This window comes from Culex pipiens, chromosome 1 (genome assembly GCF_016801865.2).
Source record: "Culex pipiens pallens isolate TS chromosome 1, TS_CPP_V2, whole genome shotgun sequence".
NCBI classification, from domain to species: Eukaryota; Metazoa; Arthropoda; class Insecta; order Diptera; family Culicidae; genus Culex; species Culex pipiens.
Window position 1 is genome coordinate 13,829,010 of NC_068937.1, and position 22,765 is coordinate 13,851,774.

Sequence of the window (22,765 nt, forward strand, 5' to 3'; positions counted from 1 at the left end):
TGAATTGAAAGCTTAAACATTCAACTATGTATGACTGATAAGGGTATTTCACCAGATAAACTCTTCGAATCATGCCAAGTGTTTTAAAAAAATATTTTAAACCTGCATTTTCAAAATGTTGGGGGTAATTTGATCCCCCTTTCATCATTTTGAAAAAATCTTAAGCAAAATGTTTCTTATTCATCCAAACTTTTTATTTTTTATAAGTTACAGCAATTTCACATTAAACCTGTACGTTTGTTTTCAAAATATAACAAGTTTAGCATGCAAAATATTTAAAAACTTGAAATTTTCTTTTTTAGACCAAAATTGAGCATGTTTACAAAAGCTGGTAATTTTTGTTTACAAAACTTTTGAAAAATGGTTCAAACTGCAGTAAGTTATGTACAACTATACTAAAGGAAACTATGTACGAAAACCCAGCCCAATTATTTAATCTTGAGGCTGATTCCAGTGACTGTAAAAATGCAGGGATCTAGTCTCCCTAAATGCATTTTTTTAAACAATTGATTGTAAAAATAGTATGACGATAAATTTAACGTCAAATGCGTAAGGGTTTTGGAGTTGATATGTTTATCAAACAATTCATGTATAAAAAATATTTTTTTGAATAATTTTTGAGTGTTTTCCAGACTTATCAAAACAAAGAAAAAAGATCTCTTGGAAGTTTTTTGCTGCACTTTTTAGAAAAATGTGTGTAACTCAATCTAATCATTTTTTAATTTTTTTCTTTGTTTTCTACAATGAGTTTTAGTCAATTTCGCACAACTTTCTAGAACAAAGCTAAATGTTTTACCCACATGCTGACGAGATACAGGCTTGGGCTCAAGTGTCCCCGGGGATCAAGTCTCCCCACTCTCCCCTACATAAATAATGTATTTTGAGTAGTTAAACATAAATTTTACAAGTGTTTTAATGAAAATTTCGATTTAGTCTTTGTCTTTCTACAAATCAACGAATGTTTCAAAACTTTCCTCAAATCAGCTAAATTCTCCCAAATGTCCTTTTATAAAGGAGCAAAAACACAAATCACCCAAAAGCCCTTTTCCAGCGGCCTCTCGCCGATTCCGCTCTTCACTGCTCGATTCAACACGTGCTCCAGCCGCGGGACGCAGGCGCCACATCTGTCAACCGATCCGACGGTCTCTCTGTTTTCGTCATTTCGATCCCTTCCGTCCTCCTTCTTACTCCCTCTGGAGACCCTCTTTTGCGGAAAAAGGGGGACCGAGATGGAGAATGTGAAGAGTTCTTAACGAAAACTGTGATTTCAATTTTTTGATTGTTTTTTTTTTCTTTTTTATTTTGAAATAAGAGAAGTTTTTCAACATTGATTGTTAAGATTTCTGTAAACTTTGTTTTTATTTTTAAATTGATTTCCTTAGCATTTTAAATGGCTTAATATGAAGCTGAAAAGTGACAGCTCCTTTGTTTACACCTTTAACGGTGTACACGCTGACACGGAATGAGTCAGTTTTAATCTCTTTTCGAATTAAAAACAGATCTTTTTTCAATTACAGTTTTCGCACAGAATTCCGAAGGAAAACGCACGAGGGTGGAAAACTCATTTTCCATCCCTTTTCCCCATTCAAGAAGGGGGACGACTGTTCAAGCTTTCTGCTGGTTTGGTACGCCTAAACTTGGCCAGTTGGATTCAATCATTATTCGTTCTCGATTCGATCCGGGCGCGTTTCGGTCGCAGCAGCAGCAGCAGCTGTGTGGTGGGGTAGATTTTCAACCGCGAGTCCAACACAAAAAGAAAAACACTTCTTCCGAGAGGCAGGGAAAACATTTCCTCGCGGTTTCGCGTAATTTTGGACACGGTGTTTTTTAGCGGAAAATTCCAGGGGGGAACCCTTTGATTGGGTTTTGTGAGTTTGTTTTTCTGTGCAATGAGTTTTCCGGACGGGAAAATCGTTCAAAATTTCCAGAATCGTCACCGTCACCTGGAAAAGGACCGAAAAGTGGGCGAGGTGTAAAGTGACGGAAAAGAAATAATAAAAAAAGGAAAAGAAAGGGGGTTGTTTGTGGGGCATTGGGGGTGGTTGTAGAAGGAAGAACGACAAGAAAAGAGTTGTGTGTGTTTTCCTCTGGCATATGCACATGAAAAACGAGGAAAAAACCACGAGCATTACGAGACACAAGTGGAAAATTGGAGCACTAGGGCAGCAAACGTGTATGAGTTTTCTGTGTTATCCCGAGTTGGTGTGTGCGGATTCGTCGTGTCTCGAGCAACACTCGAATCCTTCGCGAATGGAAAAGTTTACGCAAATGTCAAGGTTTTCCCGGCCCCGAATGCAAGTTGTTCAAAAAAGCTAACGCTGAAAAAACGGGGTAAAAAGTGTGCTAAACTTGAGGAAAACCCCCTTTTCCCTAATTGAAAACCCACACTGAACGCTTCGTTCAGAGCAACAGAGTGCTTTCAAATCGCGGAAAAAAACGAGGAAAATAAGTTTTGTGAAGACACACACACACACAAATACCATCGCAGGATCAAAAGGATAACATTGGTCTCGGCGAAACGTGAAAAGGAACAAACAAAACCGAACCGAAGAAAAGTCCTATCTCATCGCGGCGGCTCGTGATGGTTCTAAGCAAAAGGTGAGTAACTTCCGTTCAGTGTGTACCACAACGGTGCGTTGTCCTGATGTGCCGTTTCTTTTTTTTTTGTTTGACATTTATCGCGTTCGTTACTGCGCTTGTTGTTGTTGTTGATTTCTTACATCATCCTCTCGTCCTACGTCGCGATGGACGAGCGAGCGCGATGATGCGATTTTGTATCTTTTCTCATTTGTCATTAGTGGGTTTTGGGGTAATAAAATAAGGAGATGTTTTATGGATTTAACCCTGGTGTGGGTTTGCTGAAAAGATTTTTCATGAATTGCAATTTTTGCAAAATGGTCGATAAAATTTAACTTGAGAATTAAATTTCTGTTCAACTTAACATTGAAAGTATTAAAATGTTTGTGCAACTTGGGGCAAATATTGAACTCTAGTATAACTTACTCATTTTGATATTGATCTTTTGAAAAATAAGCGATTGGATTAAAACAAATGTTTGCTTTATTTAAAACATATAAAAATCAAACTATGGAGCAATCGCCCAGAAAGGGTTAACATTATTTGGCAATGCTGCCAGTTATTAAGAAAATCACGATTTATGGATGACATTGAAAACTCTATCAATATCTTTGTGAAAAATTGTACTGTGTTTGATCCACTTAAAACTGGATTTTTTTGCAAAGATAAAGTTTTTAAATTGAACTTTATAAAAATCCTGATTTTTCCATGCCAAATTTTGAGTTATAGTTTTTTTTAAGAGATGCACAAAACACAAACAAAAATTATTAGATTTAAAGTCGAATCCTGAATTCTAATGTTCTTTTGTAAAATTAATTATTATTTATTTAAAAATTTTAAAAAACAGCGGCCATCAATGTCCAATTCAATAATATTGTATTTTTTTAACCAGTGTCCATCCTTGTCCATCTTTAAAACAATATTTTATATTTAAAAATCTGAAAATATCTTTTTTTTTGAAAAGTTGAGAAATTTTACAGATGCTTCACTTTTCAACATTGAAAATTTGATCAATTAATGGTTTTCAAGACAACATCGATTGCAAATTATGGGTGAATGAGATAGAACTTTAAAAAAACTTATTTTTGAAATTTTTCATTCTTTACAAGGTCATATCTCAGCAACCAAAGGGTGGATCAACAATACCCACACAGCAAAAAAAAAGTTTAATTTTGGAATGTTGAAAATTATGTAGGTTGCAATATTGACCCTTTTTTGAGTAATATTACCTAAACACGTGTAAAAATGTGAACCTGATGAAAATTCATCAAAAACTGATGAAAATTCATCAAAAACTGATGAAAATTCATCAAAAACTGATGAAAATTCATCATTTTTTGATGTAATATTACACCATTTTTGGTCATAAAATCTGTCACCATTTCCTGATGAATATTACTAGGCTTAGTGATTTTTCACGCTCGAAAATTGCGAAAATTCACGGGACCTCAATTTCAAAACACCATATTTCACGCAAATTTCATGGAACGTGATTTTTTTTTAAATAACGCGGAAATTTTTATGTTTGAATCACAGAAACTACTTTTCATGCTTCATGATATATTATTCTTCAAAAAACAAAAAAAATCTTTCATAAATTTTAACGTGATACAAAAAAAATCTCCTAATTTTCAAAAAAAATATTCCACCTAGTTTATGGATGGGCTCTATATATTTTTTGGTATAAACTGTGTGCATTCTCATTTATTGAACTTTTTTTTAAATATTTGACTTATAAAGTAAAAAAGATTTCGCTGATTTGCATAATTTTATTGAATTTCAAAATTTTACAATCTTGTCCAGCAAAAAAAGAAATATTTTGAATTCTCATTAAAAAAAATTTTAAAGTTTTTCATCCCCCTTTCCAAAATTTCTATTTTAAACCAAAAGTAAATAAAAATATGATTTGTAAAGAAATAAAAATCATTATTCAAAATGAAATCAAAAACATAAATGTAGATTTTTTTTATACTTTCACGGGAAACACCCAGAAATTTTTTTTTAAGTTTTTAAAAGTTGATTTCAAAGCTTTAATTTTATTTTGAGTCAAACAAAGCATGAATCTTTTAATTTCTTTTGAAACTTGACCTTTCAAATAAAATAGCAGTAAAATTGTTATTACAGCGAATGAAAATATTACTAAACTTGGTAAGTTTTTAAAAACATTGAAAAATCTGAACAATTCTTCAAATGGTTCAAATCAAGCTTTTCAATTGAAAACTAATATAATTTACTAAAATAGTCTGTATGGATGAAATATTTATTATGTTCATTATAATTTATAAAATTTCACGGGATTTCATGGGAAAAGCAAAATTTCACGGGATTTCATGGGAAAAGCAAAATTTCACGGATTTCACGCTGTCCACGAAATCGTGAAATTTCACTAACCCTAAATATTACCATATTGTTTTCTGTGCAAAAACAATTGTAGATAATTTTCTCAGCTTTTGAATATCTGTAGTTTGTTTTTTGAAATGGTCCAAATTTTCAGTTTTTGCTTTTTGGGTGTTTTTGATAACCCTGACTCAAGGCGGTTTCAAAAACGCCCAAAAAGCAAAAACTGGAAATTTGGTTTGTTGGACATTAAAAAAAAAAACAAAAAACTCCAGATATATTTTTTCATAGATAAACAAGGATGGATATTTTTTGTTGTTGAAATAAAATGGCATTTTTCAATAATTTAACTCAAAAACGGTGCACTTAGAGCGATCAATTTTCCGTCCTGGGAGAAAAATTCCCGGAAAAATTAAAAAAAAATATTTCCCGTTTCTCAGGGAGTTTGTTAATGTTCCGGGAATTCCCGAAATTTATGTAGAATTATTAATTTTCATATGTTTGTGACACATTTTTTAAATGTGCATAAATTATAAAATGAAATTACTTAATGTGTTTTAATTCAATTCAATTTACGGTTTAATATTTAATATCGAAGTTATTTCAGATAATACTACTACTACTACTAAAACTGAAAATAAATCTTGCCTTCTTTTTGTCAACAGAAATCACGATATTACTAATAAAACAGATTTTTTCAAGTAAAAAAACACGAAAAGATAGATTTTAAATGAAAACTTAAATGTGCTGAAATCACAAGACTTATGCTAGAAATGATATTTGCCATTAAAAACATAATTTCTCCATGATTTTTTTTTTGTTTTTGGACGATTTGAAAGACAGTTAAGAAAATGACCATAAAATATTTACTTTATTGAAGATTTATTGTTTTTTTAAGCAGGTAAGCCAATAATTGATCCCCACAGTTATTTTGAGCATAAAAGTTGCATTCTTGTTCAAATTGGATGAGAAATATTGATCCGTATCAGGTTAAAACAATTTTCAATCAATTTCTAATTTCCCGGAAAAAAATTCCCGTTTCCCGGGATTTTGGTAATCCCGAAAAATTTATCACTTTATCTGGTCGGTTACCAAAAAAATAATAATTTAAAAACCCTTAAAGCGTTCTTTTTGTTCATATTCAAGAAATAATATTTTCATTAACTTATCAATTTTTTTAAAACATTTTTTAAGAGAGTCTTGATTTTCCTGTTAAATTTGATTCGATTTAATGTCACAAAAAAGAAATACATTAATCTTTTACCAACCGAACGTTCCTACTTACAGATCAATAAAAAAAAATATGGATGCTTTTTAACGATGACAAAATATTGTTTAAAAGGTAATTATTTTTTTAAACCAAAGATCATTCGCATTATAATGGTAACTTGAATAGATATGATTTTTTGTTATACGTGAATGCTGTATCGAAAAGCTAAACTTTACACAATATATACTATTTTTTTAAAAGTATTTTTTGCTATGCACAGAAAAAATCCACGGTACAATTACATTTGGGAAGGTCAGAAAAAAACGTGTAATTTTACCACTTTTCTGGTGTAATGTCATTTTTTTCAGTCTAGATTGAGGAAAAATTACAGGTTATATTCAACTTTCCAAAATTACACCTTCCAAATTTACACATTTTTTTAGTGTGTGGCCAATGCAATTTTGTTTAATTTTTTTGTCATTCTCCCCATAATTAAAAAAAAAAAACAAAATGTTAAAAAAGTCAATTATTAACTATTGAAAATACATTGCATAACGTTTCTTAAAACAATTTTTATTTATTGAATAAAAACTTTTAATTCTATTGACAAATTTTGAAATTAAGGATCACAGACTGGGAAAAACCACAAAACTTAAAAAAAATATTTGCATGGATTAATGGAGCATTTCCATTCGAGCAGTTTTTGCTTTTTTCTACAATGTATTTCTTAGACTGTCTGCAGCGCGAAGTTTTATAATTGTTTCAAATTACGAGCAGTTTTAAATTTTTAGAACTGGCGGAAATGAAACTAAAACACGGTGCTCGCAACGCGCTGATCTAAATGTTGTTTCAAAAAAATGCTTTTAATTGTGTGCGTATGATTATCAACACAGCATCATAGTGTGTGTGTAAGAATACGTTGATATCTTTATATATCTCATTTTTTTTTAAAATGAGTTCTATTCCAGTTCCAAACCGTCTCACGTTTGAAACAAACTCGTCGAGCAGTTTTATTCCGGTTTCAAAATACTGCTCGAAAAATAAAACTGCAACTCCGCGTTGCGGGTGGTCTGTTTCAGTTCTATTTGAAAAATGAAACAGCTAGAACAAAGTAGAGCCGCGTTGCAACCAGTCTTATGGAGCGAACTGTCAAAAACTGCTCGACTGCGGGTGCTCCATTGATATTAAGATTTATATTATTTTGTGATACTTTTTGCTTAATTTTTTTTTAACTTTGTATGAAGTTTAATAATTTTTGCATCGAGAAATTGAAGATAAGGTTAATATGCCAGATAAAAATGTTTGAAACCTAGTAAAGTAATCAAAATATTTATGTTTGGCGTGCCGGGCGCAATATTTTGTTACAATCTTTACGTTATTTCGATGACAATTTGTTTTTCAAAATAATGTGATATTTACTTTAAAACTTAAAAGGTTAAAACAGAAGCAACTTTTCCAACTTTTTTTTCTAAGCCAACGCCCCTTTAAGAACAAAAGGTTACCCCCTAATTCCTCTCACAGGTGTGTATTGGGCACATTCGTCATCGCCTTTTCGTATTAACGTTCTGTGTTCCGAACCACCCACCGCGAAAAATCCTCCACCCTCTCGCGCTCCCTTTCTTTTATAGGCACGACGTGGCGCATTCACCCACTTTTTGAAGTAAATATTGACATACTGCTCTCCACCTCCAACATTGGTGAAGCTCCACCAACGACGACGAATGGGTGTTGGGGTTACGGATTAGACTGAGTTTGAAAAACGGCGGAAGGGGGAAACGGGAATGAAAATTTATTTATCGTCAAGTTAAATTACACAAAACCGCCGTTTGTTGTGCTACCTTTTTTCTTGCTCTCTCCAAATGTCAGACGTTTTGTGTGAGAGTGTGTACGGTTTAGCGTGTATGTTCCGTTTTGTAAGAGGATGACGCGTGACAAATGTTTAGCACGGGATGACTTTTGGATTTTAGCATTTAAGCCTCTTAGCAGCGTTTACATGCTTGATGTTGAGAGTTTGAAATTGTATTTGGAAATGTTTAAAGGACGAATTGGCTTATCATCTATTCAATGAATCGTTAAACTGGCAGCACTGAATTCACTTTAAAGACTGGCAAATATTTTTTTTAAATCGTGTCACAATTCCGAAACAGCTTTATAATATTGCCGCACCTGCACGTTCAAAACAACATCATTTGCTTTGCATATGTTTATGCACAATTGCAAAAAAATGTGACGATTTATGAGATGTTTATGCAAATTACGTTGAATCGTATCGATTCCCGGCGGGCAATGATCTGTTTGCAAGTCTGTTTGTCTTTAAAATGGATTTTAAAATCAATTTTTAAAAGTTAACCACGCGGCCCTTCTTGACAGAAAAGGTGACAGCTCGGGGACCATAGTTGATCTATCGAAAAAAATGTTGTCTTGTCAATTAATTTTTTTACATTAAAATGAAAAAAAGTGATCAGAAATGGTTTTAACTCGTGTTTTTTACCGTTGTACATAAAAATTGACATAGGGCTTTAAGACCCAATTACTAAAAACCGTTTGAAAAGTTGGGATAAAATTACACAGAAAATAATACTTTTAGTTACTTTAGTGTATTTACTGCATGATAAAGAATGCAACATTATTTAAAGTGTAATATTTGACACTTGAATAACCTTTTAGACACGTTTACCTGAAACCCCTCAAATTTCGTGAAAACAGCACACTCACATTAAAAAAATACTCAGCTGGTTTTTTTACTGACCGCCAACATATTTCGCAGGGCTGTGCTGTGACAGCTCGATCATTTTGTTTGCATCAGTGTACCGTGACGAGAAGTTCGTCATTTTTGGGTTAAATTATATTTTTTTCACTGGGCCTACACTCAAAGTCAGAAGTATCCCTGAAAAGGGTACTTTCTATCCTTTTTTCAAGTTTACCCGTCGTCACCCTTTTGAAAGGGTACGAGGGCGAAACCCTTCGAAAGGGTACTGGCCCAGTACCCTTTGAAAGGATACTTGTCATGGAGCGGCGCGCTCACTAGCGACATCTATGAGTCAATCAGATTTTGATGAACCAGTGGCGCCATCTGTTGAATTTTTAATAAGTAGTGTTAAAAATGCAGTTTATTTGAATAAAGGTTAAATTTAATTTATTTATTTAAAGAAACAATTAGTCAACAGTAATATAAGATACTACTAGATGCCGTCCACCTCGAAACCTCCGGTGGCGGTCAGATCCGACTTGTCCTCCAGAAGGTGGACACCTCGCCGATCACGGGTGTAGTAGTCACACACGCGGTAAGTTTCCTCGCGGGCTGTTCCGATCACGATGTTCGTGCAGTCCATCGCGTTGAAGTCGTGCCGCGGGATCCACGTCCACGTGTGTTGGTGGTTTTTGGTTTGGGTTTGGCCGTGATTTCGGCCATTGGTTCCGACTCAGATGACTTCTTTCCGGTTCCGGTTTGGAAGACACCTCGGGCCTAGAATGCGGCTCTGGTTCGGCCGATGGTTCCGAAGCAGGTGCTTTCCGGTTCTATGGACAAAGGAGGCCGGAAGTTAGTGGTTAAAACCAAATGTTACATAAATCAACGCGACACACACACACAAGCATTCATGTCTTACCTAGTTCCGTAGCGGGCTCCGGTTTGGTCGGTGGCTCTGGTTCTGCGCTCGTTTCCGGTTCGGTTTCTGCCCCTGGTTCTGCAGGTCCTGTTTCGCTATCTCTAGCAGCGCCAATCAACGGAAGTTTTTTTTTGCACTCGGCCGTTAGACGTCGTGGTCGCCAACCGAGTCTAACTCAGGACGTTCCGTTTGCTTTGAAGATCACCTCGATTTTCGCGTATTTCTCCAAGATGCGTCTTCTATAAAGCCGTGACAACCGGGGGCAACCTTGCGTGCAACGCAATTCATCTGCAGAAAGGAAACACCCAAAAAGTTAATCCGGAACTCCCGGCAATCTAAATAAAAAAAAATCTCACCATCAGATAAGATCATCTGTTGGATCGGATACGAAGACGACTCGGTACCGGGAAACTAGTTGCAGCGCATGGTCCACCGGAGTGGCCAAAATCTTCAGGAACAACTCTAAAAGTTTAGGAAAAACTTGGAAAAACATTAAAAACACACACCACGCACGAGCACGATCCAAAACGTCAAACAGATTTAAGTACCGAATTTAGAAACCAGGGCGGCGCTGGTGGTACTTGTTGCAAAGAGAGTTACCCTTTTGAAAGGGTATTGCCAGTGAGGTGAATCGAACGGATAGTTTTAACCCTTTTAAAAGGATAAAATGTACCCTTTTGCAAAGGGTAAACCTCGAGTACCGTTTAAAAGGATACTTTTAACCCTTTCAACCGGTAACTTTATTTTTGAGTGTACACTCAAAGTCAGAAGTATCCCTGAAAAGGGTACACTGAAGATTAAAATTACGACCAAAATGTGTCGATCCGACACATTGGATGTGTACATCGCGTTGTTTTGAAATCGATGTGTGGCTTTTACACATCGCGATGGCTTTTGCTCAGAAATCCATCCAATGTGTAAACTTCTTTTCGCCTGCTTCGCCAAAGTTGCCGATGGGTGTCGCCACCAGTCTTGGACTTTGACGTTAGCGAAGAGTGAAAAAAAAACACGCGGGTTTTCAGTGTCTGATTTTTTGGTAAGTTTTCTTTTTGCAATTTACAAACTTTTATTTAGTTGTTCGCGCTGAAAAATAAATCAACTGTTTGCCCTCAGTCTCGTCCCCATTCTCCCGGTCAAGACAGATACGGTGATCCTTCACCAAGTCGGTGCCCACTTCCCCTGCCCATTTCTCTTCCAGCTCGACGTCACCAGCCGGACGTGGATCGACTGAAAAGTCCGTTGGCCGCTGAATCTGGACCGCGTCGCTTAGGGGTAATCAACAGGAGCAGCCTTACGCTGGAAGCCGACATGCTTTGGGTGCGGACCGCGAAATCGAACCAAGCCAAGCCCGAAAGGATACATCTGTAAGGCCGGCAGTTGCGGGTTGCGTTTTCTCGCTCACTTCCGGAGTTTTCAAGGTTGAAGGGAAGTTCCGGTTCTTGAACGATTGAACGACGAGGACGATCGCGACGCAATAAGCTGACTCAGATCAATCCTGACTTAACATGACCGAATCTGAGCGGATGTACGAGTATTACGTAACGTTTCGGGCTTCCTGGGGACCAGGTTTTGCTGAATTACTGTTAGCTGAACGTTCTGGATCCGGATTCGGATGGTGAGGAGGCGGCGGAGCTGAGAATTACAGCGCAAACGAACCGATTGAAGACGAGGGAAAGCGATGCGATGAGGGTGAGTTTGAGTTGATTTTGCTCTTAATTTTTTTTTTTAGAATATTCTTACTTGCAGGCGCTTGAAACATTTTCTACAGCAATGTAACATCACCAAAACATTGAACAGTCCTGCCCAGCACTTCTTCATCCATCCCAAAGAAACAAATTTAAAAAATTTGGATCCGCTCTGTGAAACTTCGGAACGGGATGGAGGCGGCTTTAGGAGGAATCACGCGAGGACTGGTTCCCTTGCTGCAGTCCATCGAAGCCAGAAGTACAATCTGCTCGGGCTTTTTCGACCCGAACTTTTTGCGACCGAACCAGAAGACTCCAACGCGTGTGGTGTGGTCCTACACGCGGTCGTGGAATGTTCAGAGAAATGTAAGTTTGAGGTTTTCCCAAATCACGGTTGAAATTTATAAGATCTCTTTTTACAGAACCCAACAATCAATGGCTCCACGAAGATATCGCCGCGGAAGTACCGCGCGGTTGGTTCCAGACTTCGATTTCGACGGCATTCACGGTGGCATGGCAAGAACCAGTATATGAAGAACGCCACCGGCAAAAAAACGGCCACCGGAAGCTGCTAGTGTAAGCACAAGCAAGATCTGCACCAAAGAAGAAAAAAGTATCTTTAAGTAAAGTGGTACATTAGAAAAAAATTTAATAAAAAAAACTTTAAATTTAAGCTTTTCATGAAAATTAAGCAAAAAGAAATAAATATATGGATTTATCTATTCACCAACAGGTGGCAGCACAATATTCCCGCTAGTCGACAGCTTTCCATTTTTGCCACCAGGTGGCTACCGCCAAATCAAAAATTTACACATTGGATGCGTTTTTGCCCAGAATCCAGAAAATGTGTTCCGGGCTGTTTACACGGCGCGATGGTTCAAGCGTGGTCTTGTGCCAAAATGGTTGAATCCTACACTTTTTGGCGTAATTATAATCTTCAGTGTACTTTCAATCCTCAAAAAGGATACTTTCTATCCTTTTTTAAAGTTCACCCGGCGTCACCCTTTTAAAAGGGTATGTCAAATTCAGTACATTTTCGATACCCTTTTAAAGGGTGACGACGGGTGAACTTGAAAAAAGGATACTTTTTACTTTGAGTGTAGAAAGCCTCACGCATGCGGCGGGCTAATCTCAAAATGCATAAACTGTAGTCTTTTAAGACTTCCCTAGACACCTCAATTTTGAGTACGGTTTGAAGAAATCTGTTTGAAAATAACTCAGAAAGGAATGTTTTTGGACGAGCTTCTAGAAATATTTCAATGTGGCCAGGCCTACTACGTGGCGTTTACCAAGGACATGTTTCATTAACGATGTTCCTTTCTCTCTTCATTTCAGATCTTCACCACAAATCGTCCCAACGGCTATGTAACTGTATGATCGACCCAGTCGCAAACTGCTGACGCCACGATGGTCCTGAGCACCGAGTGGTCCCAGGTGGAAATCATCGACCTCATCAACGATGGCAACGGGCTGGGCTTCATGCTGGTAGGGGGCCGTAGCACCGGGGTCGTCATCAAAGCGCTCATCCCGGGTTCGGTCGCGGAGCGTGACGGTCGCCTCCAGAGCGGTGACCACGTGCTCCAGATTGGCGATGTGAACCTGCGGGGCTTCAGCTCGGAACAGGTCGCCACGGTGCTGCGCCAATCGGGCCAACAGGTCCGGCTGATTGTGGCCCGACCGGTGGAACCGACCTCGCCGGACTATCAGGCACTCGCCAGTCACGCCCCCATCATTCCGACCAAAATGCTGACCGACCCGGAGGAGCTGGACCGGACGCTGCTCCAGACGGCCGGGTACACTTCCGGAGCGTTTCTACAATCACCCGTCGAGGACTCGGAGGAGCTGTGCCCCACGCACATCGAGGTCGTCGCCGTGAACAATACAATAAATATCGATAACAATAGCTTAGCCTTAATTTCCCCTTCGTCGATTTCGATCCCACAAGTGCTTAGTCAACCCGGGCTGCTGGCCGAGCTGGGGCTGAAGGACTGCCAGCAACTGCCACCGCCACTGCCCCCGCCGGATCCGGCGCTTTATAGGGACTCGCCGGAAACGCCCGAGACGGAGACTTACGAGGTCGAGCTTCGGAAGAACGTTTACGGGTTGGGGATTACGGTGGCGGGGTACGTTTGCGAGGAGGAAGATCTGTCGGGGATCTTCGTGAAGAGTATCATTGAGGGTAGCGCGGCGGAGATGAGTCGCAAGATCCAGATCAACGACCGGATAGTGGCCGTTGATGGGCGATCGTTGAGTGGGGTTACGAACCATCAAGCGGTCGAGCTGCTGAGGAACACGGACATTGGGGTGAAGTTGTCGCTGGAGAGGTTCTTGAGGGGTCGGAAGTACGAGCATCTGCAGGTGGCGCTGATCGATACCAGTTCTGCGGTGGCTGCAGCTGCGAGTAATCCGCAGCTGTCGCAGTGCCAGAGCCAGCGGTGTTCGATGATCCAGTCTCCGTCGGTGACGACCCTGTCGATATGTCAGGCCAAGTCGGACGCGGATTCGATCGTGACGGAGTGCGGCGAGTGCGGGATTGAGCCGGAAATGGAGTCCGCCACTACGTATGATAGCAATGTGTTCTTGTTGGAGAATGGGGACTGCAGTGAAAACGGGTTGTACGAAAATGGGGCGATCATTGCGGCGATGGCTGCGTCGGCGGCGGCCACTCCGGTGCGGGAAAACATGGATCTGGTGCTGGACGCTTACGGGGATGATCTGCGAAGTGCGTCCCAGATGGTGACCCCGATCGTGGAGTTGGATCCGGTGATTGAGTTTTGGCAGCGGCAGCTTCCGAACTGCTTGGTGATCTTCGCGGACATTCAGAAGATGTCGGGGCTGGGGATTAGTTTGGAGGGTACGGTGGAGGTGGAGTGCGGGGTTGAAGTGCGACCACATCACTACATCCGGTCGATCCTGGAAGATGGACCGGTGGGTCGGGATAAAACGCTCAAGCCTGGGGACGAACTGCTGCAGGTGAACGAGCACCGATTGCAGGGCCTGAAACATATCGAAGTGGTGAAGATTTTGAAGGAACTTCCGTCGAAAGTGCGCGTGATCTGCGCACGTGGTTCTTCGGCGCCTACTGTGATCAACACGTCGCAAAATGCGGAGGCGTTCGAGGCGCGAAGTTTGCTGGCCGGCGGTCTCCAGAGTCTGCAGAGCCTGCAGGGCATTCTGACCAAGGCCCAGTCGGAGAGTTCGCTGTACACGTCCAGTACGGCCACCCTGACCGATCAGCAGCGCTCGAAGAGCGTCGAACAGGTGTCGGGCCTGGCACTGTGGACCAACGAAATCATCTACTGTGACATCGAAAAAACGGAACGTGGCTTCGGCTTTTCGATCCTCGACTACCAGGACCCGCTCGACACCGAGGGGACGGTAATCGTGGTACGCGGCCTAATCCCGGGTGGCTCGGCCGAAGCCACCAACTTTATCTTCCCCGGCGACCGGCTGGTCTCCGTCAACGAGCACAGCCTGCAGGGTGCGACGCTGGACCAGGCCGTAAGTATACTGAAAGGCATCCCCCTCGGAACGGCACGCATCGGCCTGTGCCGGCCGCTGTCCACCTCGGACAACAACCTATCCTCGACGCCGGAAACTCCCACCACTTAACTACAAATCATTGATCTGTTTTTCGAGTTTGACATTTAAGTGTTCAACGCTCGGTACGCTAATTAAAAGCAGATCAGTTCCGTTCAGTTGTTGCCTAACAATCAGTTTTTTTAGTCGTAAGGGCGTGTTTTGTATAGAAAATGCATCTATGCGGCGGCGGTCAAACTGACAGCTGTCACAATACACGCTAAATTAAGTGCACGAGGAAGCGCTCCGGAATTTAGCTAAGCTTATGCAAAGTTTTACGCTTCGGTTAGTGGTTCGAGGCTTTCTACTTTTCAAACTAGCGAGAGAAAAAGACCAGGTCCTCACCCTCCTCACAAAGCAAACAGAACAAAACAGCCCGCCGGAGATTACCGTTTCAATATTTTTGTTTCGGAAACACAACCAACCACAGGAAAAAGGATCAAGATGGCTCCCCCTCGGAAAGTTGGGCGCACGCGTAGGCTTAACAATAGACAGCAGAAGGATAGATAAATAAATTTTGAGCCTGCAAATAGAAAACCGAAAATGGAGAGTAGTCGCACAGCTGAATTAAAATACTGGCTGCTGCACAAATAAAGAACAGAGGAGGCATTGAGGTTTTGCGGCTAACCATAATGGACGACAACGCGCCGGAAGCAGATGGTTTTTCGGGGTGCAGGCTTGGGTTTGCCGGAGTCGGGGATGTTCAGTTTGAATTGTGGTATTTGTTTGAATTTTAAAATCGGTATGAATATATTTATTTAAAAGTGTATTTCTAAGTTGTCAAACGTACACGCTTATGTTGTGTTACACGTTAGTTGGGTTGTTCCTAGCTTAACAATCAAACTGAGCATTCCTGCCTTGTTTGAAAAACGGAAATGGGGAGCCTTCTTAAGAAGTTATAAGACAAAACAGTGCAGCAAATGGACATGCTGGCCATAAATCTCTAGATTTGTTTTTTTTGCGACAAAGTCCAACATTAAACAACTAACAACTAGCAAGCGATAGGGGCCTACAAGTTGAAGCAAAACAATCAGAAGTCGTTTATTTTTGTATATTTTGATGAATTGAACTCCACGTCGACTGCGTCGACGACAGCCCTTATCTAATAACTTCAACAGCATAGAAAATTAAACAAGTCAAAACATTCCAACTCGGACGTCGCAGCCGCAGCTCTGAACGATTTTTCTTCCCAACAGAAAAAAAAAATTGCTCGAAAAAGGACGAACGGGGACGGCACAACTTTTGTCATTTGGGCTAGATTGAATTTTTAGTCGAAAGGCCCGCTGAAATAAAACTGGCGTCATTCGATTAAGGGACAGATCAACAGATTGTAGGACGGTTCCGGAAAGTCACGGCTGGAAGTTGTTTCGTCGAAGAAGAGGACCTCTCCGCACTGGAGAATATTTGATATTTCGGCTGCGAATGGTTTTACAGACAATCGCTCGGGAGAATTTGGTTTCTGGTGTCAGATTGCACGACGAAATGAAATTGTTGTGATGGTTTCGGGGAAGCTTTGCCTTTGTCATATAGTTTGAATACGCGAAACTAGATTGGTTTTGTATCTGGTTGCGCGAATCGAGTTGTGTTTTCGAAGAAAGCATCAAAACAACCCGGTTTTCAACCAGGGATCAAATTTCTATTTGCGTGTAGAAACGCAAATAATCAATATTCATTAGCCGTGCATTTCGCGATCTGTCAAAGTTTTTGGAACAGTGTTGCCAGTTATTTTATTGACGAAAACAAGTACGGAAGGGTAAAAAAGCCAATCGCTAATGAGCTCAAAAATGAGTAAAAAGCAAACTTTTGGTTTTTGAGAAATCTGGCTCTTCAAAATGACATTTCCATGCTGTCAAAATGACAAGTTTACACGCTAACAAGGAATCACAGAGTAACAACTTTTTTCGTGGCGGGTAACTAATGATCGATCATATCACAGCATGTTTCCACTGCTCCAAGTTCTTTTCATCAACTTTTTCCTCTCGCACACCTCGGCTAATTGGAGTACACTTTCCACACCTAAAACAAAGGATAATACGACCCTCTCGATACACCCTCCTCCTCCGTTGACAACCCCTTTTTCGTACCCACTCTTGCGCCTGTCATCATCGTAATGTGCAAAGTTGAGCCCCGGCTGTCGTCTACCCACTTTAGGTTCCACCTTGCCTTACCCGGTTGTGTCACCGCCTCCGAGCGGCGCTAGTGTTCCATAAAAAGTCGGAAAAAATCTCCAACTCCGTAATTGAACTTGACGGTGCGTGTGTGTGTGTCAGACACGTGTCTGCACGTCATACTAATTCCTAGTGTGTGCCAACCTTCCCCACTTCTTGAGCGAGTGTCACCTTTAATACACATGTTTAAGCGGAGCAAAAAAAAGCGCCATCTTTTGGCGAAAAAAGTATATTTTTTGATAGACAGTTCGCCGCCCCCAAAGTTAGGCCAGCTGGCGCCCAAATTGGATCGCATTAGCGGGAAGCCACTGTATATGTGTTGAGAGAGAGGGGAAAGTGTTGATTCTCCGCAATTACCCCCTCTCCTGCAAGAGTTTTTTTTTATCCTGAAAAGACTTTGCAAAAGTTGCACGTGGGCACACCCGGCAAGGAGTTCATATCGTACTTTTGCGTTTTATTTGCGAGAGGGCGCAAAGAAAGGAGACTTTTGTGTACAACAATAAAATTTCAAGAGTTATGCAGGCCCCACCTCTCGCCCTCGTTTTAATCGGCTTTCTTACGACAGTTGTGAGCGCTTCGCTAGGGTGGTTTCGGCGCAATTTGACAGCTCGCCTGGTGGTGCCATCTGTTGGCGAAATTGCACTAAAACACCCGGAAGTATGCAACTTGCTGAAAACTATTATTTTGCCCGAATTAGGTGACCACCCCGGGCGCAAATTCTCCAAATGCTAACCAGGTAGCGCCACGGTTGGGTGCCCAATTTAAACTTTAATTTTATATTTTCACAAAAATGGCGAAGCAAACAAAGCCAACAAAGTGGCAACTCGGTTTTGTGCGTCGGAATGATTTTTCTCTCAGCACGAGCAAAGGGTAGTGCCAAAATTCCACAGTTTGATGTGACCAAACCCCCTGAACTCCACAGCTAGGGGAGGTTTGTGGCTTTGGCCCGGGTTTGTTTACCCTGGAAAAATCAACCAACCAGTACGGCCTCCCCCCTTCTGTTTGTGCTCAGAGGTGGGCCCCATTTGCTATGATTGGAGAAAGTTGAACATTTCTGGACCTCCTACCCCTTATTCCGAAAGATTGTTTGGGTAATCGCTACCGGAGAGCCCATGTCAGCCCTAACCTGGCTGGAGGATATTTTCGGAAGTCTCGCTCGGAATGTTGCTAGAATGTGGTTAAAAATTCAGCTGTGATCCGGATGATCTAGTGTAAGGAGGGCAGGTTGGAAGTGCTTCCGGGAAGTTTCTGGGTAAAAACCAACATTTCTTGGTGAAGAAACCATCCCAAAATGGGTGTTTTATGTCGATCAGGAGAGTAAAATGTTTGCCGAGCAATTGCTGTTGTTGTAACTGCTCAATTTTGGTTGTTTTTGTTTGCCGTCAAGTTAATTATGTGTATTTTTTCATTGGCGTGCATAGATCAAGTGTCAACACTACACGCACGTTTCAAGTCACTCAATTTTCGTCAAAACCGAACCTACTCAGAAGTGAGTAAAGGGGGCATCTGTAAAAGTTGATGATAAGCAGGGATGAGTCTTGAGACAAATGACAGATAAAAGTGAGTTCTATTAAAATCTGTGTGCATAAATTTCATAAATATTTTCCAAAAACGCATTTTGAGCCAAATTTCAAGTTAGGGCATTTGAGTGAATATTACTCAGAATTATCTACGAGATGTCTCGTGAACAAAGCTAAAATAGCCAAAAGTGATTAATTTCTGACAGATGTCAAGAGGATGTCTAAAAAGTTCAAAGAAGCCGAAAATTTCACGCAATTTCAAAATAACTCAAATATTGTTAAAATTGAACAACTCAGAAATGAGTAAATTAAGCAAGTGTCATATTTGGGTTAATTGAACGCAGAATTCAAATGAACTTTTTCTGACTTTTCTTAAGAGTCAAACCTTTGTCTTTTGCAAGCAGAACATAACCAAACTTTTCTGCACCCTCAGTAAACGTCAAATCTAGAGATCCTTAATAGGGAGACTGGTCGAAGTGAATTTGACGTACCCAAACAGACACGAGTTTGACGTATCCAAACGAGCATTTGCCTTTAAGCCCAGCAAAACTTATCAGTGTTGCCAAGCTCAAAACATACGTTGCCAGATCGATTAAGCCAGCTTAGACCAGTCTCCCTATTTAGGGTCTCTAGTCAAATCAATACAAATCTTTTCCGGGAGAGATGCGGAAAAAGATCCGACAGCAATTTTGTATGGATTGACGTTTACGGAGGGTACCAAAAAAGGCAAACAAATCACTTCGTGCATAAGCCAATAGAACATTTGACTTAGAGTCAAAATCTAAAAAAACGAAGTTGATTTTATAGCTGTCGGCCACCATTGCTAGTACCAACTACTAGTGTCTTCCTTTTATCTACAAGGACTTCGCCGCCCTGGGCTCCTAAGTGTATGAAAGTATGGCACAGAGCGACGACGCTGAATACCCATATTTACACAAAGAATTTTAGAGCGCCCGCCGCGGGATTCGAACCGGCAACCTCTGGATTGTGAGTCCAGTGCGCGGTCCGATCTAAACTCACATTAAAAATCACTCAGTTTTTGTTAAAACCAATCCTGCTAAAAAAATAAGTAAATTAGGCAACTGTCAGATTTCATTGAGTTTCTCACAAGATTCAACAAAAATCGAGCGAAATTCAGCCAGATCTGAGTTAAATTCACTCAAATCTGACAGTTGCCTGATTTACATATTTTTTAACAGAATCGATTTTAACAAAAACTGAGTGCTTTTGAATGTGAGTTTAGCTTTTGACACTAAGTCAAATGTTCCATTGGCTTATGCACGAAGTGATTTGTTTAACTTTTTTGGTGCCGTAAACCGGGGTGACATTGACAGGATTTTAATTTATTTTTGGAATATTTTCCAGCTGGTAAGAGTCAAAATATTCTATGAATTGACTCTGTAAGTAGCAGTAGTAAGTAGAGTAATTTTTGTTTGCGTTTAAGTTACCCAAATATGACACTTGCTTCATTTGCTCATTTCTGAGCTGTTCAATTTCAACAATATTTGAGTTATTTTGATAACGCGTGAAATTTTATCTTATATCCAACACTTCAAAAAATTGTGTAAATTTGGAAGGTGTTACTTTAGAAGGTTGAATATTACCTCTTTCATGATGTAATTTTACCTCAATTTAGACTGAAAAGCGACATTACACCAGGAAGGTGGTAAAATTATACATTTTCAGAGGTAAAATTACACATTTTTCTGACATTAAAGATGTTCCCCTTCCTAGATGTAATATTACCATGATTTTTTTTGCTGTGCAGCCCAAATTTCGGCTTCTTTGAACTTTTTAGACATCCTCTTGACATCTGTCAGAAATGAAGGAGCTTATTAGATTTGAATAAATTTCAATCAAAATTGAGCAAAAGTAGAGTAAAATTAAACGCACATTCGAAATCACAATCACAGAATGAGTAAATGAGGCAGGTGTGATATTTGGGTTTATAATACGCAGAATTTGGTAGACTTTTGTTTAGAGTTTTCTTTCAAAGCCGTTCTTTCGTTTCTCTTCCAAGGACTGTTTCTTTGTTAAAAAAAGCTAATTTACTACAATGACACAATGACCCTTTGTACGACCACAAAGAGTTTAAAATGGATTTTTAAATCAATTATGAAAAATTAACCTCGCGGTCCTTCTTGACAGAAAAGTTCTACTTGACAGCTCGTTCCAAGGGGACCATAGTTCCATCGATAGATCCATCGAAAAAATGTTGTCTTGCCAAAAAAAGAAAAAAAATGCACTTAAATGAAAAAAGTGATCAGAAATGGTTTTTAATCGTGTTTTTTACCGTTGTACTTAAAAATTACATAGGGCTTTAGTACCCAATTGGAATTTATTTGATTACATTTCGACTTTGTTTCAAAACTCTCACTGTCGTTAAAAATCAGTCAGATTTTGTTAAAACAAACTTATCTAGATTTAGATGTGTTACTCACAAAATTCGATGAAAATAAGCTAAATTTTAAGGTAAATTTTACAAAAAACACTGCAATTTTAGAATAGCTGTCACACTTGGGTAAATTTTAAATAGAGTTCTATTGAAATTCAGTTGATTTTGATTGACTGTTAGAGCCTACACTCTCATTTAGAAGCGCTCAGTTTCCAACAAACCGAACCTGCTAAGAACTGAGTTTTGAAATCAGTTAGTCGGTAGCAAAAAAATCCAAATTTTGGAAGAATACAATTTTATTTCTTGTCCGAGAAGTACGCTTTGTATACTTAAACATACCTTGAGTTTTTTTTTTTTTGAAAGGGTCCTATAAACCAAATTTTCATTTTTTGCTTTTTGGGTTTTTTTGAATACCCCTGACTCAAGGCGGTTCTAAAAACACCCAAAAAGCAAAAATTTAAAATTTTGTTTATATGACCTTTTAAAAAACTCTAGATATACTTGAAATGTGACTAATTCCGATTAAGCGTTTATTTGTATGAGCTGTCATAATAAATCAACAGTGTTGCCAGATGTTGCAACTTAAAAAATAGCAACAAAAAAAAACAAAAGACATTCACTTTCATGTCAAAAAGCCACTCCCAGACACCGTAAATTAAATGCATTCTCCGTTCCGGACAGATTCCGGTGCAACAGATTGCAGTGATGCCAGCAAAGAAAGCAAACAAAAAAACAGTGTCCATTCAAAAGTTCACGATCATTCCGCCACTTAAACCCAACTCTCGACCAATTGCACGACCAAATGTCGACGCGGCACGGTGTCAACACCCAACACGTGTCCCCCTTCCGGGGGATAATCTGGGTCAACTATGGCCAGCCCCACTCCTCTAACGGGGGGACAAAAAAGGGATGAAAAGAACACGGCCAAATGAAAAACCAGAAAGCACACATCAGATTCTACATCTGTACGCCTGGCAGCGGAAATTAATTGCTTATGATGCGGAAATGCTTTAATTTATTATTTCAATTAATTTGGGAGTCAACTTTTGAGCGCACGTGCCGGCAGTGCTGCACCCGGTGCGGTTCACCGGACACAGATTGTGCAGTTGGCGCGATAAGAGAGCGCCACGTGGAGTTCCAGAAAAACTTTTTGAAATTCTTGCCAAAGTTGCAAAAAGTTTTTCTGTCGAGGTTGGCAGCACTGCATTTGATAAACGTCAGTTCTACACGATCAAAAAATCTAACCAAATCGGGTAAATTTGTCTCGTTTTCAGTTGATTATCAAAAGTTTTTAACCCCTTGATATTCCAAACAACTTTAAGTAGTTTCTACTCCAAAAGTGACAGCTCGACCATTCCACCACATTTCAGGCGAAACTTTAAATTGCATTGCTCGCCATGTACCTTCCATAACGCAAATGGATACACTATCCGGTTAGTAGCTCCTGCTTCGGACGGATTTGTGGGCTCCGGGTCCGTGTACAACATGCAAGCAAGAGCAATCACAGAGTTGGTTTCGTTGGGCAACATCACACAGACACACATACTAACAGCAGCAACAGTACCAGAGGAATTGCAAAATAGTACCCGAAGGGGGTTAAAATTTATGATATTATCGTTTCCATTATTAAAAGTGGGTTTGAGTTTGTGTGTACGACTGTCTGTGAGCTTTATATATTTCTATTTG

General features: G+C 39.8%; 1 protein-coding gene across 1 annotated transcript; it reads left to right on the plus strand.

The window, feature by feature from the left end:
* The first annotated feature begins 1,742 nt into the window (after positions 1 to 1,742).
* Positions 1,743 to 17,939, plus strand: LOC120416255 (patj homolog). Its single transcript, XM_039577957.2, has 2 exons — positions 1,743 to 2,598; positions 12,753 to 17,939. The coding sequence occupies exon 2, from the start codon at positions 12,825 to 12,827 to the stop codon at positions 15,027 to 15,029; it is 2,205 nt and encodes a 734-aa protein (XP_039433891.1). The 5' UTR covers positions 1,743 to 2,598; positions 12,753 to 12,824; the 3' UTR covers positions 15,030 to 17,939.
* Positions 17,940 to 22,765: the final 4,826 nt, after the last annotated feature.

What these genes read in the sequence shown, in the direction of transcription:
- LOC120416255 (XM_039577957.2), top strand. Translation starts at nt 12,825, where the DNA reads ATGGTCCTGAGCACCGAGTGGTCCCAGGTGGAAATCATCGACCTCATC.